This window comes from Drosophila sulfurigaster, chromosome 2R, assembly GCF_023558435.1.
Source record: "Drosophila sulfurigaster albostrigata strain 15112-1811.04 chromosome 2R, ASM2355843v2, whole genome shotgun sequence".
NCBI lineage: Eukaryota > Metazoa > Arthropoda > Insecta > Diptera > Drosophilidae > Drosophila > Drosophila sulfurigaster.
In genome coordinates, this window is record NC_084882.1 from 27,159,938 (window position 1) to 27,187,300 (window position 27,363).

The window sequence follows — 27,363 nt, forward strand, 5'->3', positions numbered from 1 at the left end:
ATTAAAAAAAAAAAATTGCTTATGTTTAAGTCGAATTCCTAATCTATAAGCAGAAAGTCAATATGAATTTAGAGATATGTATTTGTACTTATCGTTTTCACACTCTACTTCACAATAGTTCCTTGTGTTTCCAAAATTAACTAAACGAAATTTATCGTAATGGTCATTACTTAAACGATTCCTTAGTTTACAAATGCTGAGTGCAATATTATACATATACATATATATATATATATATTTTAATGTAATCCAATAGAGAAGCATATACACATATGGTTTCTCCTTCTAATCATTTTGTACATTTCACAAACAGAAACAAACTCGAAATAATGTATCATTTAAATTAATTGTTTACTAGTCAACGTATTATTTACATTAAAGGGAATTATACAAATAAAAGAAAAACTATTTAATTACACGAAATTAAATCGATAGCTTAGTTCTTCTCCAGCTTTAAATCGCTAAGTTTTTCGTTTAGCGCCGCTGACTCATCCTCCTCCGCCTTAAACATGTCCTGCAGCCGAAAAGGATCGACATTTAATGAATTAAACTTGTGCTGGGAATATGAATCTCTTCACTTACCGGATCATAAATGACCTTAACAATTAGAGAACAGCTGGGACAAGTGGCCACCTCCTCGCCTTCCATCAGTTCCTCCTACCAAAAACCAACAAGATAAATAAATAATCCAAATTTTAGCTAACGTCTGGTTCAGTTTACCTTGGATATTTGAAATCGATCGCCACACGGACAGGGATAATAATACATTTCCTCCTCTTCGTCGTACTCGAAATCCTCAATCTCCACTTCGTCGTGATATATGCTCATATTATATCCCTTAATTTCAACTGTGCATAATATAATGCGCGATTTAATCGTATCACAATGAACAACTCACGCCAATTGCGAGGCACACACGTTGTGGACAAATGGGGCTGCCAACCCGCTGCAATGAACAGCTGATCAGGCAGCCAACCGACGCCGCACATTGTAAACAAATCGCTAAACGTTTGTTAGTCTATTCGCGATTTCATATCATTTGGAAATATGGCCAACAATACCAAGAAGTTTAGTGATGTGAATCTCTACGATCTTCTCGGGGTCTCCATTGAAGCTGAGCAGTCGGAAATACGCAAAGCGTATCGCAAACGTGCCCTCGACTGCCATCCGGATAAGAATCCCGATAATCCGCAGGCGGCCGAACGTTTCCATGAGCTGTCCAAGGCATTGGAAATCCTCAGCGATGCCACAGCTCGAGCCGCCTACGACAAAGTGCTAAAGGCGAAAAAAGCCGCCGAGCTGCGCACCAAACAGTTGGATAGCAAGCGTCAAAAGCTCAAGGAGGAATTGGAGCAACGTGAGCGTGCGGCGTTGCACAAACTGCAGGCAGGACAGCCGTATAGCACAGTGCGGAAGAGTGATGAGGAAGTGCTGCAGGAGCAGATCGATCGACTGCGTCGCGAGGGCTCCAAGCTGCTCGAGGAGGAGCAACTGGCGATGCGGGAGCAGCTGAAGCGCAGCTACAACGAGCAACAACAGCGTCAACAAGCGCCAGCTGTATTTGATTCAGCGCAGCATCGCATTAAGATCAAGTGGAAGGCGGACAAGACAAAGGAAGACAAGGACAATGGCGGCTATACGGAACAGCAATTGATGCAATACCTCAAGAAATATGGCGATGTTGTGGCGCTGGTGATGAACACCAAAATACCTGGACGCGCCATGGTCGAGCTCAAGACACGCGAAGCCTGCGACATGGTGTTGGCCTACGAGAAGGGAAATCCCGCGAATCCGCTGCACTTCAAATGGGTCACGCCGCCGGCGGAAGAAAAGGCGAAGGGAGCGGGAACAACAACCACATCAACATCCCGGGACTATGAGGATTTGGTAATGAGGAAACTGCGTCAGGCGGAGGAACGCAAGCGTTTAATTGCTCAAATGATGCAGGACGAGGGCGATGAGTAATCGTCGTAGATAGTTTTTAAATTAATTTAAATGTAGCATACGTTTGTAGTAAATAATTCAATAAAAACAAGTTGGCAGCACTGCCAACAGCTGACTGGCTGCTAGTACAAAACAAGAGAGTTGTATGTGCTGCAAGTGTAGTTTGTAACACCCAATGAAAGCAAAGAACTTCATTGAATTCTAAATTAAATTTGTATGATTATTTAATTAAAAAATCATTTTCTAAAACATAAAACTGAATTACTGCATACTATTTTAATTTTCTTTTAATGATATTTAATTTTGCAAATTTTTGAGCTGCTTATTGTGTATTAAAATAAACCAAATGCTGCAAAATTACTCTGTCTAATACAACTCATCCTCATTTCAATTAAATTTCCAATAATTGCATTTTAAACTAAATAACTAACTTCGTTTTATATGACTACTTATTTTATAATTAAAATATTTTCAAAAAACTAAAATCAAATCGGAAGCTTTCTAAATAAGGGATGTTTAATTATCGATAATAATAATAATAAGCATCAGACAAGGAAAACTGATACTAACAAAATTCAAAATTTATTTACATTTTTGATCAAATTGAGTTGCCTATTAAAATGACGCATATCCCACGCATTGACCAATTATAGGGTATTTGGGTGTCATTGCAAACCAGCTGTTTTTGCTGTTTGTCACTTTGTTAATTGAGTGTGCAAAAATGCCACGAGCGAAGAATTAAAAATAATTCAACATTCTCGCCAAATTGTCGCAATATTTTGAAGTCAGGATCGAGGCGAAATGGAGAAACGACAGCGAGAGCTGGAGGCGCTGGTAACCACACAGAAGGAGCAGCTATCGCGCTACGAGAAGCGACTCAAAGGTACTTTCTAAATGCATAATCAACTGATTTAATTAAATGCAATTCAAATTGCAGACGTGGTCACCGCCTACAAGGGACTTTTGAAAGAGAAGGAAGCACTCGAAACGAGCCTGGCAGCTCATGCCGAGGCCACCTCCAGCGTTGTCAAGGATGCCACTCAACCCAGTGAAGACAGCGAGGCTTCCGGTGCTGCTGCAACCGAAGCAGATGCTGCTGATGGCAGCGTTAGCGATGTCAATGTTGACAAGGGACAGCTGCAGACACAGATCATCACGCTGATGAACTCGCTGGCCACTCTCTCGGCGGAAAAGTCACGCATGGAAGCCTCATTCCAGGCGGACAAGAAGCAGCTGCGCTCCCACATTGCCCAAAAGGAGCAGAGCATACAGGAGCTGGTGGCCAAGGCGAAGGAACAGTCGCAGCGTGCCAAGAGCGATGTGGACGAGGTGAAGGCCAAGTGGATCATTGAACGACAGGAGCGCGAAAAGGAGACAAACAATCAAATGATTATGTTGCGTGAACTGCAAAAACTCTACGCGGACGAACGGCATCTCAAGGAGAACATCGAGATGCAGCTGAACAACTTCAAGACGCAATTCGCCAGCAACGAGGCAGAGAACAGTCGTCTGCGAGAACTGCAGCTGCAGCTGAAGGAGGCGCGTGCCCAGCTCAAGCAATTCCAGGTGAAGTCGGAGCAATCTTTGGCCGCTGCCACCGCCGCGGATAACAGCGCCCTGTTGCAACAGGTGCGCCAGGAGATGCAACAGCTGCAGGAACAGCATGCGGTGGCCATCAAGCAGGAGCAGCGTCGCGTGCTGCGCGCCGAGGAGCAGAGTCGTCGCCAAGCGGCGCTGCACGAGGATCGTGTGGCCAATTTGGAGGCACGTCTCGCCGAACTGAGCAGCTCGGTGGGCAACTACGATCGTCTGCGACAGCAGGATCAGGAGAACATTCATGCACTCAAGCAGCAGCTCCACGAATTGGAGCAATCGCATTCCCGCCAAGCGCCTGCGGTAGCTTTGCTAAGCGACAGCGATGCCGACATGGCCGGACTGGTGGATGAAATTGTGCGTCTCAAGCAGCTGCTGATCAAAGCCAATGCACGCTCCGCTCATCCACTCGATCTCAGCCATGTGCTGGGCAGCAATTCGACTGCCGCCACAGCCGACAGTCATGTGCATTGTGAGCAGCAGCTGCAGAGCTTGCAGCAGTCGCTGGACTCGGCCAAGCAGCAGCGTCAGCAGTTGGAGCAGAAGACGCAGTTGCAGCAGACACACATCCAAACGCTGCAGGACAAGGTGCAGGTGCTCAATCGCAACATAGACGAGGCGGAGCAGGAGCTGAAGCAGCAGGGAGACAAAATGCGGCAAGCCCTGAAGCAGGAGCGTGCCAAGTGGCAGGAAGCGAAGGCAGAGCTAGAGAATGAGACGCGTTGCAAGCTGAATGAGCTGGAGCAGCTGTTGCAGAAGCAGCGCCAGAGATCGCTGCAGTTGCTCGACGAGAAGGAGCAGGAGATTAAGACGCTGCAAACATCGTTCGAGGTCTTCCACAAACCGACTGCAACAACGCCACTCGAGGGCAACGAGCAGTTCAACTATTCGTCGGATGCCGACAGTGTTGAGGTGGAAGCTGCTGGTGAGTTGCGACAGCACAAGGTAAAGCCCAAAAAGTTGTCGATCAGTGAGAACTGTCATATGCTGCACTATGCCAACGAATTGGCTCGCAAGGACATCGAGATTACAACGCTGCGCAAGTCCAAATACACGGCGGAGTCGACGCTTCGCAAGGCCATCCAGGACAAGGTGACAGCGCAGCAGGAGATGCACGAGAAGATCGAGTGCTTGGAGGAGCAAGTGGATAGGTGAGTTGACCACCCGAAAAGTGTCATTAAATCAATTGTTATTTCTATTGCAGACTGGAGCGCTGCAAGACCCGCGAAGGCGCCAATTTGGAGTACCTGAAGAACGTCATCATCAGCTTCATTGTGACCCGCGATGCGGAGGGCAAACGTCACATGCTGAACGCGATCAGCGCTGTGCTGCAGTTCACCAACTCGGAGATGACAACCATTAATGCCGCATTCCAAAAGAAATAGCGAAACACATTCAATTCAATCCGTGTAAAACAAAGAAATCAATATATTGTAGCTTAACTGAATCCTGCCACAGGATATTTCTTTAGATAATCGTTGAGCACCGAGGGAAACATTGACAGAAACTTGAAGCGTGCGCCCATCTGCTTGGGATCTGTTAGCATCTCGTAGCCCGACTGAATGAGCTCCTTGTTCTCGGGCAGTGCATTCGCTAGCAGTTGTTCCAGTCGAACTTTCCCTTGCATGCGCTCCAGAAATTCGCCCTGCTCCACCGGTCCATAGCACTGGATGTGACCACGCGACTCGGCCACATGTTGCAAGTGCTTAAAGTCCACATCCGCTGTCAGGTCAGCGGTGCCCGGCTCCATGAGTGGTTCGTGCAGCGCATGCTGCTTGAAGCCACGAAACGTGTCCGTCTTTTCGCCCAAATGTCCGTAGTCCATGATGAGACCTACGCCGCCATGCTCCGCCAAACGTTGCGCCAGCAAATCCACATGACGTTCCGCTTCCAAAGAGTATTCCAAGCAGGTGCGTGTTTCATTCGGCAGTGGTTTAAACAAGCGTGAGACGGGTGTCTGTGACTTGGATATCACGTAACGAAACTCGGGCAGTAGCTTTGACTCTGGCTGCTCCACCACATCGATGAGCACCTCCTGCCACAACCCCTCGATCAGCTGCAACTTGTGGATAGGCAGCGCATCAAAGAACTCGTGCGCCAGCACCAGCGAGAAACCCGGCGGCACATCCTCCAGGCGACTATGCCAATACGCCTTGATGCCCGTCGCCGTGGTGCCCACTTGATAGTGTGGCAACTGGGCATCCTCTGGCAGCTTCTGGTGTGTGTAGCAGAAACGTTGCGCCTGCTGAAGACTCAGATACGGACTGATCTCGACCATGTGCATGCTGAATTCGGCGCCCTGTTTGAATTTGGTCAACACCTTAAGTACATCACGTGCCAAAGTGCCGCGTCCTGGACCTAATTCAATCAGCTGAAAGGGCGACGGACTTCCAAGCTTGCGCCATTCACTTGCCAACCACACGCCCACCAGCTGCGAATAGGGATTCAGTTACGATTCCTTGAATGCTGTGGAAACTTCTCTCACCTCTCCAAAGATTTGTGATATTTCAGGGGATGTGATAAAGTCACCTTCACGTCCAAATACATCCCGATTCATATAGTAACCGCCTTGGGGATTTGTGAGCACTTCACGCATATACTCCGCCACTGTGATGGGACCCGTGGCCAGAATTCGGGCTCTCAGCTGTTTGCTGAGACTGATCTCGCCATGTGCGGGGGATTCATTTGCCGTCGGCTTTGGCTGTGGTGTCTGCAACTCTTGACTCTTGGCCGCGGAAACAGCGCTCAAGTTTGGGCGCCGTACAGACTTGTAGCTGTAGCTGCGTCGGCTTCCAATTCGCAGCAGCGCTTCGCGTAACATTTTTTTGTTATCAAAAGTTGAACGGGAGCTGCCAAGCTGATTGTAAAAGAAGGCAACAGTGCAGCCAAGTACAAAAAGTCTGACAGTGCTGCCCTGCTACTCAAAGTATTTTACAGTGCTGCCCAGTTGACAGAAAAGAATATACAATTGCAGCACTGCCAACTGGTACTAGCATGTTTTGCATGTTTTATTTGGGTTAAAAATTGAAAAACCTTAATTGCCAACTGCTATGTCGAATCAAAAATGCGTAATCGGAATTCACATTATTATATTTCTTATGACTATGTAAAATCGAAATCAGCTAAAAACACCCAATCAGCACCAGTGCAACAAGTTTTCAAAATCTTTTTATCTTTTAAACTCAACTTGAACTTAGACATAAAATGTAGTTTGAAAAAAAAACTTACCTGTACCGCTCTTTAGATTTTCATCACACTACACTCAGCACTTATGCTTCTTTGTATTTCTCTCGCACTCACTGCACTTTTAAGGCAAAACTCTTTCCAGAAAATTTGCCGGCCACATACAAAAAAATTTAATTGTCACTTCACTTGGCTGCTCTGCATATATTTTATATTAACTATATCACTTTTGCATGCCTATTAATTAAGTAGTAGATCTTAGATTACCGAACTTTTATAAAATAAAAAAAAAACACTGCGTTTTGCGACTACAATTTTTCCAACCGCGCGTAGTCATTGTTAAAAGGAAACTAAAAAGCTTTAAGCTCAGTGCTCAGAACCGATCTAAGCTCAGCTTTAATCTGCGCTTTGCCTGCTAGTGTAGGTTATCGATAAATTAGGCTTGCGCGCTTTAGTTTAAATTTGAATATAACAATCGATAAAGAGGAATAAAGTGGGAGTCATATTTAATTTAATCATTGCCACTGGCAAATAAATGTTTGCATTCTTTATTATAATAAATTAGGCTTCAATATTACAAAATCGGTGACCAGCATTATTTCACAGTTAAATGACATCCATTAGAACAACCTGATGTCGGCCACAACCTTATCGTTGTCGTAGATCTCTTTGGCATAGCACAGATTGGGAAAATCGAAGGCGGCACCATAGCGATTTCTGCATCCAGTGGTGGCCTTATCGCCAGGAGTGTACACAGGCTGTCCAATCACATTTGTGGTGGCAAAGTTGCAAGTGAAAACAAAGTGGTTATAGAAATCCCTAGAGAAACGCACAGCGGCACAGCCCAAATGGGTGTTCTTCTCAGCAACGGCAATGGTAAACTTGGCCACATTCTTGTTGGTCAACTCCTCGGGGAAACTAGCCAAGATCTCGGGGGAAGCATTCGCACGCTCAGCAAACCATTTCTCAATCTGCTCCTTGATGATCTCCGCATCCGTGTACTCCGACTCGGCGCCACTATAACTGAAGATGGCATTGTTCTGGCCAGCATAGGCAAAGCGCTCTGTGCTGCGACACTTGTCGGGCAAAGACTGGCAGGTCTTCACATTGAACAGGGCCAGGTGGGTGAGTTCCTCGCACCAAGTCATCTTGGCCATGCGAACAGCTTTAGGCAGTCCCTCAATCTTGCCACCAGCTACATTGTTGCGGAGTTCATTGAAAAGGGTCAGGATGAGCTTTTCATGGGGCTGTATGTTCACTTCTCGCACATCCTTGGGGCAGTCTTCGCTAAAGTTCTAAGGGGGATAGGATGGGATGGCGTTACTTGGTTATTTATGGGATTAATACTCACTCCTTTATTGTTGCAGGCAATATGCTTATCTAGGCAAGTAGGCAAGGCACAATAATCGATTGCGGAGGCGATTCCAGCCAAGGCAGCCAACAGAAGAAACACTTTCATTGTAAAGAGGATGTTGTGGCTTTCACTACAGTTCACAATCAACTGCTGACTTGGCTGGTGGAGGAGTCTATATTTATATAGGCCGGTCAGTGCCTGGCTCCAAAACGCAGCTTGCAACAATTGTTTACATACAACTGCAGCTAAAACTTTCCACAGCTGAGTCGAGTTGTGGGCAAAGTCTGTTTTCTAATCCGCTGGAACACTTGCGTATTGAGTCACTTCTGGGCAAAAAGTGTGCCTCAGTTTGGGGTATAAATGAAGGCACTTTGAAACTCTTCATCAGTTACAACTTGTAGAGCAACAATCAAGATTCAAAATGAGCTTCAAAGTAACTTCCTTTTTCCTGCTGACTACAGCATTGGTTGGTCTCGTCGCCTCCATTGACTACTGTGCCTTGCCTACTTGCTTAGATAAGCATATTGCCTGCAACAACAAAGGAGTAAGTAGGAATCGCGAATATAACACATCAATTCCACCCTATTACATTCCTTGTTCAGAACTTTAGCGAAGACTGCCCCAAGGATGTACGAGAAGTGAACATTCAGCCCCATGAGAAGCTCATCCTGACCCTTTTCAATGAACTCCGCAACAATGTAGCTGGTGGCAAGATTGAGGGACTGCCTAAAGCTGTTCGCATGGCCAAGATGACTTGGTGCGAGGAACTCACCCACCTGGCCCTGTTCAATGTGAAGACCTGCCAGTCTTTGCCCGACAAGTGTCGCAGCACAGAGCGCTTTGCCTATGCTGGCCAGAACAATGCCATCTTCAGTTATAGTGGCGCCGAGTCGGAGTACACGGATGCGGAGATCATCAAGGAGCAGATTGAGAAATGGTTTGCTGAGCGTGCGAATGCTTCCCCCGAGATCCTGGCTAGTTTCCCCGAGGAGTTGACCAACAAGAATGTGGCCAAGTTTACCATTGCCGTTGCTGAGAAGAACACCCATTTGGGCTGTGCCGCTGTGCGTTTCTCTAGGGATTTCTATAACCACTTTGTGTTCACTTGCAACTTTGCCACCACCAATGTGATTGGACAGCCTGTGTACACTCCTGGCGATAAGGCCACCACTGGATGCAGGAATCGCTATGGCGCCGCCTTCGATTTTCCCAATCTATGCTATGCCAAAGAGATCTACGACAATGAGAAGGTTGTATCCGACATCAGGTTGTTCTAGAGATATGAAATGAAATTTCTTTAGACGGGCAATGGTAACATACAATGATGCGAAAAACGTTTGAAATGTAATACAAAGACTTGGATAATAATAAAATGCAACAACAGATTCCAAATGAATTGTTTAATGAAACAATTTTATAACCTAAAATTAAGCGCCAGCAAAACTGAATCACAAAGTTGATATGCATAATAATTAGTAGCTCCGTCTGCTTTTGACAGTTAACTAATCTTCCCAAAAATTCCTAAGTATAGTTAACTTTAACCCACATAAAAAGACATTTGTTAAGTTGTTATTAGCTTATTCAAAACCACATTTATTGATTACATTGACCATACCGCGATGGAAGCGGTAGAAAAGCCAACGAAACACCAAACAAGATTGTGTATTTTATGAAATTTTCGCCATTTAGGCGGTGGTTGCTGCGGTAGCAGCAGCGCTGGCGGTGGCAGCAGCCTCCTCCCTGAGGCGATCCTTCTTGAGGGGACCCATGAAGGCCAGTTTGTCGGCAGGAGTCTGGAAGCGACCATGACCCATCTTGGACGAGGTGTCGATGAACTTGAGCTTGATCTGTTCCAGAGCCGAACGCTTGGTGTGACGCAGCAGCGACTTGCGCAGAGTGATGACGCGCTTCTTGGAGCCAATGCAGCAGCCCTTGATCATGACGAAGTCGTTGTTGACCTCACCGTAGTGGGGGAAGCCACCCATGGGGGTGATGCTCTTGTCGGTCAGATCGTACTCAGTGGAGGCGTTGTTCTTGATGACCTGCAAAAGGAGAGTTGTCATTGATTAGTTGATTGAACAGCATGAAAATCTATTACAAATATGGGAGGAATTAAACTGCTTTGTCAGTCCTATCATTATAAATATCACGGTTCATCAAGTTTTTTAATTTTTTCGATGTCGTTATATTAAATGGTTTTTATCATCACTGAGCAGTAAATAGGGAATAGTTAAAAAACGGGATATGATGACGTATGCTTACCTTGCCGTCCTTGGTGTGGATGCCAGCACCGATGCGGTAGATCTTCTTGTTGATCTCGGTACGGTGGTGGTAACCCTTCTGACCAGCACGTGCCACGGTGGTGGACACACGAGATGGATGCCAAGCTCCAATACAGGCGACCTTGCGCAGACCCTTGTGCGTCTTGCGTGGCAGCTTCTTGGTGTGCCAACGCGAGGTGACACCCTTGAAACCCTTACCCTTGGTCACGCCAACGCAATCGATCATCTCATCCTGGCCGAACACATTGCTGACCTGGATGGGTTTCTCGAGGTGCTCACGAGCCCACTTGACCTTATCTTCGATGGAGCCACCGTTCAGCTGGATCTCCATGATGTGAGCCTTCTTTTGGCGTTGCTTGATCAAACGGATCTGTGTGAAATAAATAAGATAATAGAATTTGATTAGCAAACCAAGTTATTAAGTAATAATGTTGGGACTGTGCGTGATATGGTTTAACCGAGCGATCATCGCCTGAGCGGCTGCGCACCGTTACTGGAATATATCAAACATCGCCACCCGAAGGGCAATTTGATCTGCGACGTTGCATCCATGAACCGTGCATTGAGGACACAGCGCGGATGCTTTTTAGGCCAGGCGCACCGACCACACCGAGGTGCAATCGGCGCAACAAGTCCAAGGACGTCGTGAGGTGAAATATAATGAACGATCAAAATGAGAAATTACCTGCGAGTGGGCAATGATGCGGATGACCTTGCAGTAACGCAGCATCTTACGGAAATCGTTCTCGATGCTCTTCTTGCCGAGATCATCGGTCCACTTCTTGCTGGCCTTGGTGAAAGCCTTCTTCTTCTCGCTGTTACACCTGATTAATTGAACGAGTTGTGTTTTTTTGATTTGTAATTAGTATACAGCATCACTCTGAAGTCCAATCGAAGCCAAGCTAAGGTCTGTGCGGGGCGAGATAAAAACGGGAAGCGCACCTCATCGCAACATATCTTTCGAATGGCGAGCGGAGATGGCATCTTCCATGACGTGATCACTCATCAATTGGCTACAAATGTGCCAAAGCAGCTCACACGACTTGCATTGATTTTAAAAGCTCTCTCAGCGAACTGATCCAAGAACTTTATAGTTTTCGATTGTCATTTAGTAAAAATGTAACATGAATTTCATGAGCGGCACACACGTGGTTTGCTGACATAAACTGTGATCAGAAGGAAGGCAGCAGAGATGGTAAAAGGCTTTTCAACAGTGTTTTTTGCTCATTCAGATACCATCTTATCATCATCCAGCAGTTATGCAGCAGCCAACCAAAATCGACTTCGAACCACGTGCGCGACTCGACCAAAAAAACAAAATGGCGTCTCATAGGATACATACCAGTTCTTATAGAAGCGACGACGGCACTCCTCGGACAGATGCTGAGCCCAAACATTGACCAAAGCACGCAGACCGAATGGAGTCTCGATGTAGCCGACGGCACCAACAACAATCATGGGTGGAGTCTCCAAGACGGTAACGGCCTCAACGACCTCCTTCTTGTTGATCTCTGTAAATTGTAATTAAGGTTAGGTTAGCACGTGTTTTCCAAACATTACAAATCTATTTCTTTTTTTTAATGGCATATCAGTCCGCCCTAGTAAGTATTAATCACGGTTGATCATTGTGTTCTAACCATAAAATTTTACTTTTTTCTCATCATGAAAATTAACAAGTCTTCTTTGATATATAGAAATGTGGATACTCACTTGAACCAGGACGATCGGCCTCACGCACAACGTGGGTCATACCGGCCTTGTAGCCGATGAAGCAAGTCATATGGACAGGCTTGGTGGCATCATCCTTGGGGAAAGCCTTAACCTTACCACGGTGGCGAGCTGAGCGCTTCTTGGGGTAGAAGGCCATGGAGCCATGACGGGGTGCTGAGAATTTACGATGAGACTGTAATTAAACAAATGTGAAAGCTGCATTATTAATTTGACAATCTCGTATTTCGTTGCACATTTTTTTAGGTTATGTTGAATTTTTCTATTGAATTGCATTACACGTGAGCGATATGAAAAAATTCTTAATCAGCTTTATCACCAAGATGAATACTTTAGTTTACTTTTCTAATGTTTTGCACTTTATTTTTGTTATTATATTTTAAACATCAATGCCCAAAATAAATTTTGGAGATATCTTTTGGATATTTTAACTATCTAGCGGAGAGAAACTTACCATGACGTCCGTTCGCTTCAGACGTTGAAACAAAAAGAAAGGAAATGACTGCGTAAAACGTGAAGTCGGCTTCGTTACCGACGTATAGGGCTGCCAACCTAATACAATTGCTTTAAGTTGACACCGCTTTTCGAAAATTAGTGTTGTAAAATTGGAATAGACGGGATGACATCGTGACCAATTATTTATATTACTTAATTTTATGTATAGAAAATAGATATGAATGTATTTTATGCAAAAACAAATAATTTTAAATTATTTATTTATTCCGCCCGTAAAAAGCAATTGATGAACTATTTATAGTATTTTAAACCTTTCAGTTTTTAGTATGCTAATTATTGTTAAAATGTATCGGCAGTTTTATCGCCGTGTGGTAACGCTGTAAACAACATATTGGCGCCCGGCATTTGTTGCGTTTTTGCAATTTGTCATTAAAAAAGTTAATTAAAATGCGCACATCTACAGAACCGGACCACACGGTCTTGATGAATGAGTCTATCAGTTGCTATGAAATATGTTCCAATGACTTTGTATACAACCTACTTTGCGTGGCTCAAAAGGAGCATCTCTCGCTGATTCTGATAAGTTTGCCGGTAAGTTGTAAATTCTAAATTAACAAAATCACAATATTAACCAGTTGTACAACACATAGGAGGAGAGCGGCGAGTTTATGTGGAACCATGTGCAAGATCTAGAGATCATGGAGAAAGATCCACGTTGCCATGCGATCGCCTTCTCACCAGATACCTCGCTGAACAGCACGCCAAACAAAGTCTCGATTTGCGCTGCTCTCGGCAACTGTGACATCAAACTGTTCCACACCGACCTGAATCAGTACAGCAGTGTCCACAATCTGAAGGGACACACCGATTACGTCAATGATATTGCCTGGGTTTGTGATGGTGAGCTGCTTGCTTCTGTCAGTGATGATTACTCCTGCAGGTTTTGGAATATTTCATCCGATTTGGAGAACATCATCACATACTATCTGACATCGGCGGGCATGTCCGTGAAAACGCATCCTGAGGATCCCAACAAAGTGCTCATAGCTGAAAAACGTGGTATGTTTATGCTAATTATGCAAACTAACAATACCCAAGCACTGCTTTTGTCTTTCAGGTGTTGTCCATTTATATAATGTGCGCAGCAAGCAGACAGTTGTGTCTGTCGAATCCCCAAAGTTTCCATTGATGTCTGCCGATTGGGCCAACAGCAATCGTTTGTTTGTCACCGCAATTGCAGGAGGAGACATTGTCAGCTGGGATCTGAGTCGCCCATTTATGCCCGTCGATGTGAAGCAGGTGCACGAGGATGGTGGACGCATTGTGCGTTTCTCACCCGGCAGCTCTGAGGTTGCCATGGCCAGCATTGGACGTCCGGATCTTACATTGAAAGTGTTTTTAGCCAAATCGACAGTTCCGCTGATTGAGGCGGCTCTTAAAACATATGGAGGTCTCGCTTGGCATCATCGCTTGCCGTATATAAGTGCGGCGTCGGATAGAAAATTATATTTTTGGAAGGTGCAAATCAAATAAGCTATTTAAATATGTGTATTATTTCTAATAAAAGATTTTGTTTGTAACTGCTGCATTTCATTATTTGCTTCAAGTGTTTGGTATATTTACTTCGGGTATATTTTAATTCAACCAGTAACGGTCACACTTGGAACAGTTGCCATTTGTTGCGGACCACAAACAAAACAAAATTCGCAAATATTGCAAGTTAACAAAGATTTATACAAACGCTAAGGCCAAATAATGTCGAATGCAGAGACTCAAGTGTCCAGTTTGCCGATGCCACCAGAGCGTTACATCAGCAACTACACTGAGGAGAACATACGACGCAATCGAGCACCGCGTCCGCCGCCGCCACCTTCTCAACATGAAGTTTATAGCATGTTTGGAATACAGTATAACAACGACGAGATGATACGTTCTCTGGAGTCTCAGAACATAAAGCGTTTAATACCCATACATTTCGATCGACGCAAGGAACTAAAGAAACTCAATCATTCGCTTCTTGTCAACTTTTTGGATCTCATAGACTTTCTCATACTGAATCCCGACAGTCCAAGGCGGACAGAAAAGGTAAAGTGAGCTCTACATTTTTGTTTACCCTCCACTGTTAGCTATCATTGGTAGCTTTAACAGGAAATGCGTATAACAGACCGACGCAGTGCTACATTTAACAGCACTGTTATTTAGCATTCTACTGCCTCGCCATGTTAATGATAATGTACTGCTAACAATAGTTTTCGACGTTCTGAAAGTGCAGCAACATAAAATTGGTTTTTTACTAAAATGATTTCCGAAAATGGAAAGCGGGTATATCATAATTAAACATACTGTAGTTTTCTTGATTGTTTATAAAAAATAACAAAGTTTCTTTTTCTGCAGATTGACGATCTGAGTTTGCTGTTTGTCAACATGCATCATCTGCTCAATGAGTTCAGACCACATCAAGCGCGTGAAACATTACGAGTCATGATGGAAATGCAGAAGCGTCAACGTGTTGAGACAGCCTCGCGTTTTCAGAAGCATTTGGAGCGAGTGCGTGAGATTGTCAACACTGCTTTCTCTGCGTTGCCCACACTTTTCGACGAGGACGATGGCTCTGCGAAGATCAAAATGGAAGTGGATCCTTTGGAGTCGAATGCAGCGGCCAAAAATGATCCCAGCTATCAGCATGATCGTGTAATGTGCAAACTCGTGGATGTCCTTGACTAGACAGTCTACAACTATTATTAGTCTACCAACTATTATATACCATTATTCTAACTAATATATAATATAAGCAATAAATTTGTAAACATTTTATAACATACGTTACGCATGTCAGCATGTCATTTAAGATTAACTGAGGAACTCCTAAAGATTATGACGATACTTGTTTGTATCTATCATGGAAAACGTTTAACACGTTGTTAATCTTTACAATTGTGTCCAAAGCATGTTGTCTCTATGATAAGCCATTGTGATATCTGAATGAATCTTCACTTTTTTGCAATTTGATAAAAACTCTGTGGCGTTTGAGAGAAAAGATCATTTGCAAGTTGAAGATCGAGGAGCTCGCAGAAAAACGTAACAAGAAACTTGACAATTGATAGAACTATATAGACTAGGATAATGGCTGACAAAAGTGATGAGAATTCCACTACTGCTCCTAAAGTGAAAGGTAGCTAAACTAATAAATGTATATAGTAAGAATGAATGGAATTCACTTCATAACATTTCAGACATCGAAACAGATACAAATGGTCATTCTAATAGCACAGTTGAGGCAAGCGTTGGCTCTCCAGCCAATGCTCCAGCGGATTTCGATAAGGCCATTGATGCCTCTGGCTTTGGACGTTTCAATCTAATACTTTTCTTTTTGGCCATATTTGCAACGTGTGCCAATATGTTTGAGTCGACCACGATGTCATACATTCTGCCCATAGCTGAGTGTGATTTGCACTTAACACTGACGGATAAAGGAGTCCTCAATGCTTGTGCATATGCTGGCATGATCATCTCAGCAATTCCCTGGGGATATTTGTCCGATACAAAGGGACGTCGCAAGGTGCTCGTCTATGGGTACCTGTTGACTTCAATTTGCGTTTTTGGCAGTGCTCTGAGTCAGAATTTTATAATGCTAGTGACATTCAAGTTTCTCGGTGGTCTTATGTAAGTACATATTTATCTCTTGCACACTTTTTACAATGTTAACATCTTGTGAATTTGCAGGGTAAATGGTCCAGCTGCTGTGCTTTTCACATACTTGACAGAGCTGCATGGTCCCAAATATCGCTCTAATGTGCTGATGGTTGTTGGCATGGTAACTTCCGGATGTCTGTTGCTTTTGCCCGTGTTGGCTTGGGCTATCTTTCCTAGAGACTGGGACTTTGTGCTCTTTGAGAGTCTTGCCAGTAAGTGAAATGGTTTAAGCTTTCCTTCTTCCATTAATAATTTTGCTTCTTAGTTCATAGTTGGCAAATCTTTTTGTTTGTCTGTGCGTTGCCCAGTTTGATAAGTGGATTTGTGCTATGGACAATGCCAGAGAGTCCCAAATTTCTAATGTCGCAAGGTCGCAATGCAGAGGCTTTGCAGATGCTACAAAAGATCTATCGCATTAACACTGGCAAGCCAAAGGATACCTATCCAGTAAGTTTAATTGTCTCTCACAAATTGTATGTACTTTAAAATGCATCCAATTCTTTTTCATAGATCAAATCGCTTGTTCTTGAAGTGCCCAGTCGTGATGCACAAAAGGATGAAGCCATCTACACCATTGATGACAAATCGGAGTCTAAAACGGAGCCAGTCAAGCGTGAGTCTCGCACTGTTCTAGAAAGTCTACGTGCTGGCATGCAGCAGATGAAACCCATGTTCCATAAGCCACTTCTTGGTTTGGCGCTGCAAATTTATACCATGCAATTTGCCATGTTCTTGGGATTGAATACAATTCGCCTGTGGCTGCCTCAGTTATTCTCATCGATGGCCGACTTTGAGGCGGAATTCGATGAATCCGCCGAGATGTGCACAATTTTGGAGTACAGCATTAATAAAACAGCTGAGACTTTGACGAATCATGAGAATGCTTGCGCCGAGGTACGTGATAATATCCCGATAAGATTTCAGATCTTCATTTTTGCTGCATCATTCTGACGTTATGCAAACAGAGACTTAATGAATGAATGCTTCTTCTCGTTGTCTTAGCCTAAAGTTGTCTCCATGGATATGTATATCAACAATATCATCGTGTCGGCTTGTGGTCTAGTAGGATACTTCTTTGCCGGATCAATCATACGCCTCGTTGGCACCAAGCGATTGCTGAGTAAGTTAATTTTTATGATCACAGCTATCAAGGCATTTAATATCTTTTTCTTTTTTGCAGCTTATGGTCTGTTTATATCGAGTATTCTTGGCCTAGCTCTCTACTGGTCTGTTAATAGCTTGATGACTCTTTGTCTCGCCTCGGCCTTTCTTACTGTTGCTGGTGTCTCATTCTCATCTCTTCTGAGTGCCGTCGTTTCGCTTTTTCCCACGCAGTTGCGGTATGACCAAATATAATAAATTATTAATATCCTCAAGTTGACGCTTGATTTAAATATTCATTGCAGCTCCATTGTGGTTGCCATTACCATGATGTGTGGTCGTCTAGGAGCACTCTCGGGCAATTTACTTTTCCCCGTGTTTATTCAGATCGGTTGTCTGCCTCCCTTTGTGATGGTTTCTGCCGTCATGATAAGTGAGTTTTCGCATTAACTTTTAAAGACCACTCATTTATTAAATGTTTTCAAAATGTTCTTTTATTTCAGTTGCTGGCGTGCTTTCCATTTTCGTCCCCAATCCCAAAAAGGCAACATTTACATAATTAAACTTTTGCGCATTTAGGATTGCATTTCGTTTTGTAACTAGAATTGTAAAAACTGTTGTCGACAGGCTTTAATTGCTGTCATTCGTTCATAATTGTGTGCAACGTGTAAAAGGTTTTTTTCTTTTAAACTTTTAGTACAAAAAATGAACAATGACATTTATTATACTTTTATTCCTTTGGCTATAAATAAAAACTAATATTTATACACTGATTAACAAATTCAATGGCGTATTATTTGATAAGAATGGAAAATTTTCTAAAAAAAATAGTAGTTTTTGTTATTTATATTTCATAATTCAAGACTTTATTTATTATCTTATAAGAATGGAAATTTTTTTAGTAATAGTAATTGTTTTAGAAGGAGGCATATATAAAGTTTATATTCTTGATCAGCGTCAATAGCCGATATCGTCATTCATGGTTTCGTTTTATTCTGAAACTCATTCATGAAAGATAGAGAGAAAAGTTTACTCAGCATGACGACGTTCTGATGCCCTTTTAAAGCTAGGGTTACATAATATATATAAAATATCTTTACATTTAAGAATATGATACTACAAACATTATATAATCTGTGTAAATAATATTTCGAATTCTATGTGATATTGTAAAATGAAACCAATAATTAAAATAAATTGAACTCAGCGATAATTAAATTTTCATAAGGATAGGTTTCGTTTTATTTAAATTATCTATAATATATAGATGACTATATAAAACTTTACATTTAAGAATTTGATACTATCCAGTTGCACACCTTTTTTCACATTTTGTGACGTAATTAATATAGTGACGTAGACTAACGAGATTTGTCATGGCGTGTGAACTATGATAAGGTTCGAGAAAGATATGTCCAAAGCTGCATTTCACCATGAAGATGACGTAGAAGATAATAAAGAACACAGATGCTAACTGGATTTTAGTATACATAATTAATTCAAAGCTACGATATATGCTTTAGGTAAATATGTAAACAAATCGTACAATTACCAAGTGATTACAAAGTGAGCACACGCCGTGAACAAAACGTGTTAAAAAGTCAACAATCTTTTCTTATCTCAAAATCATCAACGTGGTTGCTACCTCAAGCTGATGAGCTATCATCATTTTTGGGGCGACTGCCATGTCGTTTGTTGAGGAACCCCGTAGGATGATGAGTGCTCCCAAGATAGAAATGTTTGTCTTCGTAAAGTTAGTCAAACAGATTTTTTTTTAATTCATTCAGTATCTTTATAGCATCGTTGCCACGATAAGAAAGTGTTATATGTGAGTGAATCTTAACATTTTCCAGTTCCCCAAGATGATATAAACCTCGTGTCATTCACAAGAATGCATCATTCAGCATCTGAAACGCGAAGAAAACGGCAGCCTGGCGAATAATACTTAAATAAAATCCCGAACCGAACTCGGAAGCTGTGGAACCAACTGTGATAAATTGATATATGCATATAGTATATTAAATATTCAACTATAAAGTGTTTTCTCACTGCGCTTTTAATTAAGCAGCGTGCGCATTTTAATTGAGTGTCCAATAAATATTTCAATTAAAACAATTTGTGATAACGAATACGGCGAAACTATGGCCGAGAATAGTGCGGAAAATGTGAATCGCGAAAAAGCGAAAGGTAATTGTGAAATTACAAATTGAAGAACAACAATTTGTATGCATATTATAGTGGAATGTGAATGTCAAATGTGAAGCCAGGTGCAGACAAGCAAAGTCCTGGAAAAAAACTGAAATGGCTATAAACGATATAATTTATTTTCGTTTACACTGGTTTATTTAAGTGGATTTCTATTATAATCTCACGTTGTTAAATAATGTTATCTTAAATGAGTCTGATACAATAATAATTTGTGTTATAAACATCTGTTATTCAAAAGTGCTATTGTGACAAATAATAAAAGAAAAGGTGTAATGAAGTTATTTTTATATTTTTTTTTTTAAATTAATTTTTATTAGTGGATTAGTATTTCAACGTTTGATCAAAGTTAAAATAAGTTTCTACTTAAGCGTAGTTTGGAAATAACGTTTGATTTTGTGAATAGAGTTTAAAGCGTGAAATTCATGAACAAGGAATATAACAAAGCTTTAGACTTTGTTAATCTTATACTTACAAAGAAGCGCAGATGGAAATTACAGCATTTATTTCATGTACTTTATAGACAGCGAAACAGATACGGATGGCAACTCAAACAGCACAGCTGTCGCCTCCTCCGGCTCTCCCGATGATGCTCCTGCGGACTTCGACAAGGCCATTGTTGCCTCTGGCTTCGGGCGTTTCAACCTCATTCTGCTGCTCGTCACCATACCTGCCACTTGTGCCAATATGTTTGAGTCGACCACAATGTCATACATTCTGCCCATAGCTGAGTGTGATTTGCATTTAACACTGACGGATAAAGGAGTCCTCAATGCTTGTGCATATGCTGGCATGATCATCTCGGCGATTCCTTGGGGATATCTGGCCGATACAAAGGGACGTCGCAAGGTGCTCGTCTATGGCTACCTTCTGACTTGCATTTGTGTCTTGGGCAGCGCTCTGAGTCAGAATTTTATTATGCTGGTGACATTCAAGTTCTTCGGCGGACTTATGTGAGTGTCTAAATGTTTCTTTGCTCCGGCATTGCATTAACTCTTTAACTTGTAGGGTGAATGGCCCAGCAGCTGTGCTGTTTACATATCTGACTGAGATGCATGGTCCCAAGTACAGACCCAATGTGCTCATGGTGGTTGGCATGATAACTTCCACATCTACGCTGCTGCTGCCCATGCTGGCCTGGGGCATCTTTCCCAGACCCTGGGACTTTCTGCTCTTTGGCAGACTCGATAGTAAGTTAAATAAACTTTGGGATGTAGTTGTTAAATATTTATGTTTGTGCTTTTAAACAGTTCACAGCTGGCAGATCTTTTTGTTTGTCTGCGCGTTGCCCAGTTTGGTTAGTGGATTAGTGCTCTATTTCATGCCCGAGAGTCCTCGCTTCCTGATGAGCCAAGGTCGCAATAAGGAGGCCTTGGAGATGCTGAAAATGATCTATCACGTTAACACGGGCAAGCCAAAGGACACCTATCCAGTAAGCAGAATTACTTGCCAAATTTCTTTGGATACTTTTTATTGGAGTGCTTCTCTTGCAGATCAAATCTCTGATACTTGAGGTGCCCAGTCGTGATGCTCAAAAGGATGAAGCCATTTACACCATTGAGAATAAGTCAGAGGATAAAGTGGAGCCTGTCAAGCGTCAGTCTCGCACTCTTATGGAAAGTCTTCGCGCTGGCATGCAACAGATGAAGCCCATGTTCCATAAGCCACTCTTGGGTCTTGCACTCCATTGCTATACTATGCAGTTCTGCATCTTTCTGGGCATGAATACCATACGTCTCTGGTTGCCACAGCTGTTCGCCTCGATGGCCGAGTATGAGGCTGAGCACGCGAACGAAGATGACTCAGCAACGATGTGCACGATTCTTGAGTACAGTGTGAATAAAACAGCTGAGACTTTAACGAATCATGATAATGCTTGCGCCGTGGTACGTGATAAGGAGATAAGATTAATTTAAACCCTAAACCCTAAACCCCATTTTGCTGACGTATTTCGTGCAACTATCTTGCAGCCAAAAAACCATCTCAATGGATATGTACATCAACAATATAATTGTGTCGTTTTGTGGACTTGTGGGTTATTTCTTTGCCGGAGCCATAATCCGTTTAATTGGTGCCAAACGCTTGTTGAGTAAGTCATTTATCATTATCATTTAGAATCCGCACTCTCTAGTTTCTAATTTGCATCTTTTGCTACAGCTTATGGTCTGCTCGTGTCTGGCGTACTTGGCATTGCGCTCTACTGGTCCATTAACAGTCTGACCACAATTATCATCTCCTCCGCTTTTGTTACTGTCTCTGGCGTCGCAGTTTCCTCTCTTCTGGGCGCTGTCGTCGCCCTCTTTCCCACCCAATTGCGGTAAAGTTCAAATAAATGATAAATACGACAAGTTTTAGAGGTCTGACAACATTTTGCTCTTTGCAGCTCGCTGGTGGTGGCCATTGCCATGATGTTTGGACGTCTTGGAGCGCTCTCGGGGAATCTACTCTTCCCCCGTGTTCGTACAGATCGGATGTGTGCCGCCCTTTGTGATGGTCGCTTCAGTTATGCTGCGTAGGTTTCTCGATTTTCAATTATTAATAAGTGTTTATATTTAATTTTTCTGTTTTTTCTATTTCCAGTTGCTGCTGTTCTCTCGTATTTTGTGCCAAATCCCAAGAAGGCGGCATTTACGTAACAAATCTTTTGCTTATCTTTAGTTAAATACTATTGCGAATTAAGTTGTAAAAATATTTGTTGACAAACTTTTATTGATAGTTGTTTAGTTTAGTTTAGTTTACTCTGGCTGACAAGCCACTTAAATAACATCTCAAAACTTGAATAAATGCCATCTGACATACAATTTGTTAAATCATTAATTTAGCAACATGTTGCAAATTAAATAGTTGCTTGTTAAGCTTGCTTCTGAGTGCATTTCGAGTTCAGTTTAACTATAAATTAAGAGCTGTGAATCTCGTTATCACCAATTAAATCCGTCTGCATGCGGTTTAAGGTTATCTGTTGCTGCTTTTGACAAGACATAAATCAACGGAAATTATTTATCAATTGAGAGAAGAGTTCAAGTGTCCTTTTTTCGGCAGCACTTAAATCAATAGTCTTGTGTTATCCTTGAATACATGTCAATTGAAATGATTTGTTTATGAATGTTTTTGATGGACACTCGATAAAATGATTGGTCAATTATTTTGTCAAAGCGCTACACTTAATTGAATCATTGAATTGTCTTGTACAATTGTTAAGTTGTTGATAACAGCTACTTAAATGTTAAGCATTATATACAATTTTGGCATAATTCGCTTAATGATTTAAATTTCTTGAGGCATGCTGTTTTAAACATGCAATATAAACTCCGAGAGCGGTAAGAAATCAGATCGATTATAAATAAATTATAATTTGGTGGATATTGCAATTCGTTAGGCTAAAAATCTGGTATATATTGCACTCTTTAGTATATTTAGATATATTTTTATCAATATACCAAATATAGTCTTCGGTATATCTTAGTATTTTTTAATATGTTAGTATATCTTATCATACTGTTTTGCTTTCGGCTGTAGCTTTCTTACTTGTTATATATTTTTTTTAGTCCGACAACCTTGCAAGGTTTGTCCAAATTAGCAACATATACAATGAGGACTGACTGATAAGTGATCGGGTTAGGCAAGATATTAGATCGATTATGAATAAGTTATAATTTAGCTTTGTAACATATACATATATGTATTTGGAGGAATTTGGTCACACTGTTTCTTCTATCTTTTTAAGTCCAATAATTCAGGTAAGCTAATTTGAAATTTATATTTTCGAGTGTTTATCTATTTAGGAATTTATTTAAAGATAATTAATTTGTAGTTGAAATCTGTCGATTACATAGAAGGCTGAAAATAGTTTTCACAATTTCAAATTAATAGTATATGGTTTATCAAATTGGTGTTTACAGTTGTGGTTCTATTACAATATTCAGATGGCCGAAGCTGCTGCTGGGTCGAAATCTCAAACCGCTGACTTTGAGACGGCGATTGCTGAATGCGGTTTTGGCCTCTTCAACGTGTACATCCTGTTCTGTGCGATGCCCTGTTTAGCGGCCATGGTCTTTTCGGCATCGGCCATGTCTTATGTGATGCCCATGACCGAATGCGAGCTGAAGTTATCTCTGCTGGACAAGGGCATAATGCATGCTGTGACCTATGCTGGTAAATGAAAAAAAACTCTTTTCATCTGCACCAAAGACATTCAACTAATTATGCTCAGTGTTTATGTGTGTGTCAAACAGGTATGATCATCTCGGCCATACCCTGGGGCTTTGTGGCCGACACGATGGGTCGTCGCTTGGTGTTGATTAGTGGTGGCTGGATGGATGGTCTCTGTGTGCTGTGCGCGGCCATGAGTCAGACCTCCACTCAGCTGATGGTCTTTAAGTTCTTTGATGGCTTTATGTAGGTACACATATGATTGCTTGCCAACTTTCACAGTGTATGTTCCTTTTGGCTTGCTTATTTGCTTCCCTACTCTCTGCAGTGTTTGTGGCCCCTTTGCCGTAGTCGTTAGCAATCTGGTCGAGTTTCATGGCAAAAAGCATCGGGCTTTCATCATGTTGTTTATCGGTTTCAGTGTTGCCCTTGGTGCACTCATTCTCACCATTGTGGCCTACTTCTTGTTGCCAGTGCATATTTCCTTCGACGTTGGCACTCTCCACTGTAGGTGTCTGACTTTTACTACTTCGATTTATTGTTTTAACTTATCGTTTCTATTTGCAGTTCACACCTGGCAAATATTTTTGGTGCTGACGGCATTGCCAAGTCTGACAAGCGGTTTTCTGCACATCTTTTTGCCCGAGAGTCCGAGGTTCCTTATGTCACAGGGCAACTATCGCAAGGCCTTGAAGTCCTTGCAGCGCATCTATGCGATGAACAAGCGCAAGAGTCGCGATTCCTATCCGGTAAGTGGACAGTACTAAACAAGTAAGAAAGTTTTAGTCGAGTGTGCTCGACTGTGAGATACCCGCTACCCATTTTTAATAAAGGCAAAATATTGCGGTATTATTTTAAAAATATACCGAAAGGAGGCATCTCCGACCCTATAAAGTATATATATTCTTGATTATACCAAATGGCATGTTTGGTATATCGATATACGATACACCATTCAAAATATACCAATACCAAAAACACTATACAAAGCAACTCAGACCCCTAGTAAGTTGGCGTTTTTTGCCCATACAAAAGTATTTCAAATTTAATAACTTCCACAAATTTTATCTGATCGCAACCAAGTTTTCAGGAATCATAACTACTATAGTAGTATATACCAAAATTCGCAATTATATCTTTAATATTACGCTTGTTATTCGATTTTTTTGATTTGCGGGGCGGAAGTGGGCGTGACAAAATTTTGGTAAACAAATTTGATCTGCATGCAAACATAACAAATGCTCTCATAAAAAATTATAGCTCTATCTCTTATAGTCTCTGAGATCATGTGTTTCATACGGACGGACGGACAGACACACAGACGGACAGACGGACATGGCTAGATCGTCTCGGCTGTTGACGCTGATCAAGAATGTATATACTTTATAAGGAGATGCGTCGTTCTACCTGTTCCACACATTTCCTGCCGGTTTAATGAGTTATAATACCCTTCTACCTTACTATGGGTAGCGGGTATAAAAATACTATAATTAAATTCTATAATTAATTTCAAACTTTAGATCACCACTTTAACCGATGCCACACCAGAGCGAGACACAACACACGATCCGAGTGGACATCAATCATTGCGCGAACGTTTTGCGAGAACCAACAAAAAGTTTGTCGAGGGTCTCCAACAGCTGAAGCCCATGTTTTCCAGTCCATATCTGGCATTATCCGGACGCATTTATTGCCTGCACTTTTGCCAGGTTATGTGGTAATTATATATTTTAATTAATGGTGCTTCTATTTCTATTTATCTACTACTTTTGATAGAATTTTTGACTGCCACAAATCTTTGCCAAATCGTAACTAATGTGATTCTAATTATCTTTATCTTTTGATAGCGTAAATTCAATACGTTTGTGGCTGCCACAAATCTTTGCCACAATGCACACACTCGAGGTGCATGGCGTTCGGGATAAGAGCATGTGTGCGCTCTTGGATCACAATTCGAAGCGTGGACCAACGAAATCCTTAAAGGTGGAATGTGACATAGTAGGTAGGCGATCCTTTTGCATCACACTTCATGGCTCTAAAGTAATGAACCTGTAACGTGTAGCATCAGCAACCGGAATCCTTTATGAATAACATTATTGTGGCCGGCATTGGTCTAGTCGGTTTTCTTATCTTCTTTCCCATATTGCGCATACGCGGCGTTGTTAATCATATACTGAGTGAGTTGTACTAACTATATTTCAAAAGTACTAAAAATACTTCCTTAAACATTTTTTTTTTATAGAGATCTGTCTTTTTTGTATGCACCTTTCTGGTGGGTGGTCTTTACTTCTCACGCACATCGGTTACGATTTTGATAGTTGCTTCGCTTTACTTGACCATAATGGGCGTTTGTGCCTCAACCATAATTGGCATGTGTGTTGTGGTCTTTCCCACGTTAATGAGGTGTGTCTTTGATAGTCTAATGATTTATAATTATATTTTATTCTTTACTTTCTCTTTCAGAACAATGGTTTTATTGCTAATCATGACGTTTGGTCGCTTGGGTTCGGTTGCAGGAAACCTTTTGCTGCCCCTCTTCATACAGATAACCTGTTGGGCACCTTTTGCTTGGCTTGTTTTTCTAATGAGCAGTGAGAAGTTCCCTTAATATGCTTAAATAACATTTAACATTTTTTTATGCTTTATTTTTCAGTTGCCTTTCTCATGTCGTTGTTCTTGAAAGTGGACTTCCAGCAGCCGCTAAATTAACCTTTGTACCGGTAGTATTTCTTTTTTTTTTAAATTTAAATTTGTGTAGAATGAATATGTTATGTGTATGTGTGTAAATATAGCATCATTACTTCATATCAGACTAAGCGTAATTGGGGCAAAAGCCTCTTTATCTCATTGTATGCCCATTCAGTATTCTTTTTGCCTCTGCTCAATCCGCACTCAGCAGCGAGTACAATCAACGCTTTAAAGATATAAGATATATGATATATAAATAAACGTAATTTCGGCAAGCTCAACTTTAAATTCGACGCTTGTGAATTTCACTTTTATATTTCAAGAAAGTTTTCGATTAAAGCCTTATGTGGAAAAATTAAAAATTAAATATTTTGTGAAGTTGAAATTGTGATTAGTTTAAATCAAGAAATCGGTTTTGATTCATTTCTAAATTTAAGCCGCAACTTTTTCCTTTCTACACTTTTTTTGCTTATTCATATCAAATTCATATTTTCCATATCTATTCCACACATTATCTTCACTTAACGCCCACTCAAATAGTAGAACAACTTGAAAATCATATTTATAATTCAGTGCATTAATCAAGAGCAAGTTGACTGTACTGCGGTTAATTCAAGCTAATTACATTTTAATCATGCCAAAGCAAATGTTGATTAATTTCTATTGTGGCTAACGCTGCTAACCGGACCAAAAAAACCCCTCTAAATGAAACCAAGCCACATTTCACAGTGGTTAGTTGGATTCATTGTGTGTTCGTTGCAGCTTTTGTGGCATGTTAATTATTCTTTTTGCGGTCATCAATTAATTAGCAGTTGCAGAAAACGAATTCAATGTGCGCTTCAATGGCTTTCAAAGTGATTTTTCACATCGAACGCAAGAGGGGAAACTTTTCTTTGTGCCAAAGAGGAAAACCGTGTGTCACATAAATCAAGCAAAGTGGTCAAGAAGAAGTTTTGGAAAGACAATCGGCCCCATCTACGAGTTTGT

The 27,363-nt window shown here is 41.7% G+C and overlaps 12 protein-coding genes and 2 non-coding genes across 19 annotated transcripts; 8 read left to right on the plus strand and 6 right to left on the minus strand.

Moving 5' to 3' along the window:
* Positions 1–332: 332 nt before the first annotated feature.
* LOC133838046 (diphthamide biosynthesis protein 3) lies at positions 333–930 on the minus strand. Its single transcript, XM_062268974.1, has 3 exons — positions 721–930; positions 583–657; positions 333–514 (listed from the first exon to the last, which is right to left on the minus strand). The coding sequence occupies exons 1-3, from the start codon at positions 826–828 to the stop codon at positions 437–439; spliced, it is 261 nt and encodes an 86-aa protein (XP_062124958.1). The 5' UTR covers positions 829–930; the 3' UTR covers positions 333–436.
* A 40-nt stretch (positions 931–970) lies between these two features.
* On the plus strand, positions 971–2,153 carry LOC133838042 (dnaJ homolog subfamily C member 17). The gene has a single exon (XM_062268968.1). It carries the CDS (start codon positions 1,048–1,050, stop codon positions 1,963–1,965), a length of 918 nt encoding a protein of 305 aa, XP_062124952.1. The 5' UTR covers positions 971–1,047; the 3' UTR covers positions 1,966–2,153.
* A 349-nt stretch (positions 2,154–2,502) lies between these two features.
* LOC133838034 (GRIP and coiled-coil domain-containing protein 1) lies at positions 2,503–7,928 on the plus strand. The gene is made up of 3 exons (XM_062268958.1): positions 2,503–2,827; positions 2,882–4,688; positions 4,742–7,928. Exons 1-3 carry the CDS (start codon positions 2,746–2,748, stop codon positions 4,920–4,922), a joined length of 2,070 nt encoding a protein of 689 aa, XP_062124942.1. The 5' UTR covers positions 2,503–2,745; the 3' UTR covers positions 4,923–7,928.
* LOC133838038 (protein arginine methyltransferase NDUFAF7 homolog, mitochondrial) lies at positions 4,937–6,358 on the minus strand. The gene is made up of 2 exons (XM_062268962.1): positions 6,023–6,358; positions 4,937–5,968 (listed from the first exon to the last, which is right to left on the minus strand). The coding sequence occupies exons 1-2, from the start codon at positions 6,356–6,358 to the stop codon at positions 4,976–4,978; spliced, it is 1,329 nt and encodes a 442-aa protein (XP_062124946.1). The 3' UTR covers positions 4,937–4,975.
* Positions 7,226–8,459, minus strand: LOC133836772 (antigen 5 like allergen Cul n 1-like). Its single transcript, XM_062267361.1, has 3 exons — positions 8,445–8,459; positions 8,072–8,365; positions 7,226–8,015 (listed from the first exon to the last, which is right to left on the minus strand). Exons 1-3 carry the CDS (start codon positions 8,457–8,459, stop codon positions 7,341–7,343), a joined length of 984 nt encoding a protein of 327 aa, XP_062123345.1. The 3' UTR covers positions 7,226–7,340.
* On the plus strand, positions 8,458–9,466 carry LOC133838043 (antigen 5 like allergen Cul n 1-like). Its single transcript, XM_062268969.1, has 2 exons — positions 8,458–8,618; positions 8,677–9,466. The coding sequence occupies exons 1-2, from the start codon at positions 8,496–8,498 to the stop codon at positions 9,349–9,351; spliced, it is 798 nt and encodes a 265-aa protein (XP_062124953.1). The 5' UTR covers positions 8,458–8,495; the 3' UTR covers positions 9,352–9,466.
* Positions 9,467–9,631: 165 nt separating this feature from the next.
* Positions 9,632–12,697, minus strand: LOC133838039 (large ribosomal subunit protein uL3). 2 transcript variants are annotated; one of them, XM_062268964.1, is made up of 6 exons: positions 12,539–12,695; positions 12,067–12,259; positions 11,699–11,867; positions 11,042–11,180; positions 10,337–10,726; positions 9,632–10,116 (listed from the first exon to the last, which is right to left on the minus strand). In XM_062268964.1, exons 1-6 carry the CDS (start codon positions 12,539–12,541, stop codon positions 9,760–9,762), a joined length of 1,251 nt encoding a protein of 416 aa, XP_062124948.1. In that variant the 5' UTR covers positions 12,542–12,695; the 3' UTR covers positions 9,632–9,759. The 2 variants fall into 2 exon arrangements, with proteins under 2 accessions (XP_062124948.1, XP_062124949.1); XM_062268965.1 differs by lacking the exons at positions 9,632–10,116; positions 10,337–10,726 and having other exon boundaries at positions 11,145–11,442; positions 12,539–12,697.
* Positions 11,525–11,609, minus strand: LOC133839724 (small nucleolar RNA U83). The gene has a single exon (XR_009894134.1). It is a non-coding gene; the product is annotated as a small nucleolar RNA U83 (small nucleolar RNA).
* On the minus strand, positions 11,941–12,020 carry LOC133839723 (small nucleolar RNA U43). The gene has a single exon (XR_009894133.1). It is a non-coding gene; the product is annotated as a small nucleolar RNA U43 (small nucleolar RNA).
* Positions 12,698–12,835: 138 nt separating the features above from the next.
* On the plus strand, positions 12,836–14,120 carry LOC133838041 (nucleoporin Nup37). The gene is made up of 3 exons (XM_062268967.1): positions 12,836–13,131; positions 13,191–13,599; positions 13,658–14,120. The coding sequence occupies exons 1-3, from the start codon at positions 12,988–12,990 to the stop codon at positions 14,071–14,073; spliced, it is 969 nt and encodes a 322-aa protein (XP_062124951.1). The 5' UTR covers positions 12,836–12,987; the 3' UTR covers positions 14,074–14,120.
* Positions 14,121–14,184: 64 nt separating this feature from the next.
* Positions 14,185–15,361, plus strand: LOC133838044 (mediator of RNA polymerase II transcription subunit 7). The gene is made up of 2 exons (XM_062268970.1): positions 14,185–14,625; positions 14,935–15,361. Exons 1-2 carry the CDS (start codon positions 14,296–14,298, stop codon positions 15,262–15,264), a joined length of 660 nt encoding a protein of 219 aa, XP_062124954.1. The 5' UTR covers positions 14,185–14,295; the 3' UTR covers positions 15,265–15,361.
* A 261-nt stretch (positions 15,362–15,622) lies between these two features.
* Positions 15,623–17,958, plus strand: LOC133838037 (synaptic vesicle glycoprotein 2C-like). Of its 2 annotated transcripts, none has more exons than XM_062268960.1 (9): positions 15,623–15,712; positions 15,774–16,203; positions 16,264–16,445; positions 16,499–16,680; positions 16,744–17,127; positions 17,236–17,353; positions 17,414–17,573; positions 17,640–17,767; positions 17,838–17,958. In XM_062268960.1, exons 1-9 carry the CDS (start codon positions 15,664–15,666, stop codon positions 17,891–17,893), a joined length of 1,689 nt encoding a protein of 562 aa, XP_062124944.1. In that variant the 5' UTR covers positions 15,623–15,663; the 3' UTR covers positions 17,894–17,958. The 2 variants fall into 2 exon arrangements, with proteins under 2 accessions (XP_062124944.1, XP_062124945.1); XM_062268961.1 differs by having other exon boundaries at positions 15,627–15,694; positions 15,759–16,203.
* A 1,272-nt stretch (positions 17,959–19,230) lies between these two features.
* Positions 19,231–22,337, plus strand: LOC133838036 (probable metabolite transport protein CsbC). Its single transcript, XM_062268959.1, is given in 10 exon segments — positions 19,231–19,521; positions 20,063–20,492; positions 20,548–20,729; positions 20,790–20,971; positions 21,033–21,414; positions 21,500–21,628; positions 21,697–21,856; positions 21,923–21,989; positions 21,991–22,051; positions 22,120–22,337. Coding segments are annotated over 10 exon segments (1,695 nt in total). The 5' UTR covers positions 19,231–19,475; the 3' UTR covers positions 22,176–22,337.
* A 1,023-nt stretch (positions 22,338–23,360) lies between these two features.
* LOC133837973 (synaptic vesicle glycoprotein 2B) lies at positions 23,361–26,503 on the plus strand. Of its 4 annotated transcripts, none has more exons than XM_062268887.1 (10): positions 23,361–23,691; positions 23,772–23,934; positions 24,017–24,195; positions 24,256–24,437; positions 25,209–25,405; positions 25,536–25,686; positions 25,751–25,865; positions 25,931–26,091; positions 26,152–26,279; positions 26,342–26,502. In XM_062268887.1, exons 1-10 carry the CDS (start codon positions 23,463–23,465, stop codon positions 26,472–26,474), a joined length of 1,638 nt encoding a protein of 545 aa, XP_062124871.1. In that variant the 5' UTR covers positions 23,361–23,462; the 3' UTR covers positions 26,475–26,502. The 4 variants fall into 4 exon arrangements, 3 of the variants coding, with proteins under 3 accessions (XP_062124871.1, XP_062124873.1, XP_062124872.1); XM_062268889.1 differs by having other exon boundaries at positions 25,751–25,869; positions 25,933–26,091; positions 26,342–26,495; XM_062268888.1 differs by lacking the exon at positions 23,361–23,691 and having other exon boundaries at positions 23,792–23,938; positions 26,342–26,503.
* The last annotated feature ends 860 nt before the right edge of the window (positions 26,504–27,363 follow it).

What these genes read in the sequence shown, in the direction of transcription:
- LOC133838038 (XM_062268962.1), bottom strand. Translation starts at nt 6,358, where the DNA reads ATGTTACGCGAAGCGCTGCTGCGAATTGGAAGCCGACGCAGCTACAGC. An exon ending in TATCACAAATCTTTGGAGAG is followed by an intron (nt 5,969 to 6,022) that starts GTGAGAGAAGTT and finishes CCCTATTCGCAG; the next exon opens with CTGGTGGGCGTGTGGTTGGC.
- LOC133837973 (XM_062268887.1), top strand. Translation starts at nt 23,463, where the DNA reads ATGGCCGAAGCTGCTGCTGGGTCGAAATCTCAAACCGCTGACTTTGAG. An exon ending in CGTTGTTAATCATATACTGA is followed by an intron (nt 25,866 to 25,930) that starts GTGAGTTGTACT and finishes TTTTTTTTATAG; the next exon opens with AGATCTGTCTTTTTTGTATG. An exon ending in GCTTGTTTTTCTAATGAGCA is followed by an intron (nt 26,280 to 26,341) that starts GTGAGAAGTTCC and finishes TTTATTTTTCAG; the next exon opens with TTGCCTTTCTCATGTCGTTG.
- LOC133838034 (XM_062268958.1), top strand. Translation starts at nt 2,746, where the DNA reads ATGGAGAAACGACAGCGAGAGCTGGAGGCGCTGGTAACCACACAGAAG. An exon ending in CTACGAGAAGCGACTCAAAG is followed by an intron (nt 2,828 to 2,881) that starts GTACTTTCTAAA and finishes TTCAAATTGCAG; the next exon opens with ACGTGGTCACCGCCTACAAG. An exon ending in TTGGAGGAGCAAGTGGATAG is followed by an intron (nt 4,689 to 4,741) that starts GTGAGTTGACCA and finishes TTTCTATTGCAG; the next exon opens with ACTGGAGCGCTGCAAGACCC.
- LOC133836772 (XM_062267361.1), bottom strand. An exon ending in TTGCCTGCAACAATAAAGGA is followed by an intron (nt 8,016 to 8,071) that starts GTGAGTATTAAT and finishes TATCCCCCTTAG; the next exon opens with AACTTTAGCGAAGACTGCCC.
- LOC133838044 (XM_062268970.1), top strand. Translation starts at nt 14,296, where the DNA reads ATGTCGAATGCAGAGACTCAAGTGTCCAGTTTGCCGATGCCACCAGAG. An exon ending in GTCCAAGGCGGACAGAAAAG is followed by an intron (nt 14,626 to 14,934) that starts GTAAAGTGAGCT and finishes CTTTTTCTGCAG; the next exon opens with ATTGACGATCTGAGTTTGCT.
- LOC133838046 (XM_062268974.1), bottom strand. Translation starts at nt 828, where the DNA reads ATGAGCATATATCACGACGAAGTGGAGATTGAGGATTTCGAGTACGAC. An exon ending in ATCGATTTCAAATATCCAAG is followed by an intron (nt 658 to 720) that starts GTAAACTGAACC and finishes GGTTTTTGGTAG; the next exon opens with GAGGAACTGATGGAAGGCGA. An exon ending in TTAAGGTCATTTATGATCCG is followed by an intron (nt 515 to 582) that starts GTAAGTGAAGAG and finishes TTTCGGCTGCAG; the next exon opens with GACATGTTTAAGGCGGAGGA.
- LOC133838037 (XM_062268960.1), top strand. Translation starts at nt 15,664, where the DNA reads ATGGCTGACAAAAGTGATGAGAATTCCACTACTGCTCCTAAAGTGAAA. An exon ending in TGGCACCAAGCGATTGCTGA is followed by an intron (nt 17,354 to 17,413) that starts GTAAGTTAATTT and finishes TCTTTTTTGCAG; the next exon opens with CTTATGGTCTGTTTATATCG. An exon ending in GGTTTCTGCCGTCATGATAA is followed by an intron (nt 17,768 to 17,837) that starts GTGAGTTTTCGC and finishes CTTTTATTTCAG; the next exon opens with TTGCTGGCGTGCTTTCCATT.
- LOC133838041 (XM_062268967.1), top strand. Translation starts at nt 12,988, where the DNA reads ATGCGCACATCTACAGAACCGGACCACACGGTCTTGATGAATGAGTCT. An exon ending in TGATTCTGATAAGTTTGCCG is followed by an intron (nt 13,132 to 13,190) that starts GTAAGTTGTAAA and finishes TACAACACATAG; the next exon opens with GAGGAGAGCGGCGAGTTTAT. An exon ending in GCTCATAGCTGAAAAACGTG is followed by an intron (nt 13,600 to 13,657) that starts GTATGTTTATGC and finishes TTTGTCTTTCAG; the next exon opens with GTGTTGTCCATTTATATAAT.
- LOC133838043 (XM_062268969.1), top strand. Translation starts at nt 8,496, where the DNA reads ATGAGCTTCAAAGTAACTTCCTTTTTCCTGCTGACTACAGCATTGGTT. An exon ending in TTGCCTGCAACAACAAAGGA is followed by an intron (nt 8,619 to 8,676) that starts GTAAGTAGGAAT and finishes TTCCTTGTTCAG; the next exon opens with AACTTTAGCGAAGACTGCCC.
- LOC133838042 (XM_062268968.1), top strand. Translation starts at nt 1,048, where the DNA reads ATGGCCAACAATACCAAGAAGTTTAGTGATGTGAATCTCTACGATCTT.
- LOC133838039 (XM_062268964.1), bottom strand. An exon ending in CGTCGCTTCTATAAGAACTG is followed by an intron (nt 11,181 to 11,698) that starts GTATGTATCCTA and finishes TCAATTAATCAG; the next exon opens with GTGTAACAGCGAGAAGAAGA. An exon ending in GCATCATTGCCCACTCGCAG is followed by an intron (nt 10,727 to 11,041) that starts GTAATTTCTCAT and finishes TATTTCACACAG; the next exon opens with ATCCGTTTGATCAAGCAACG.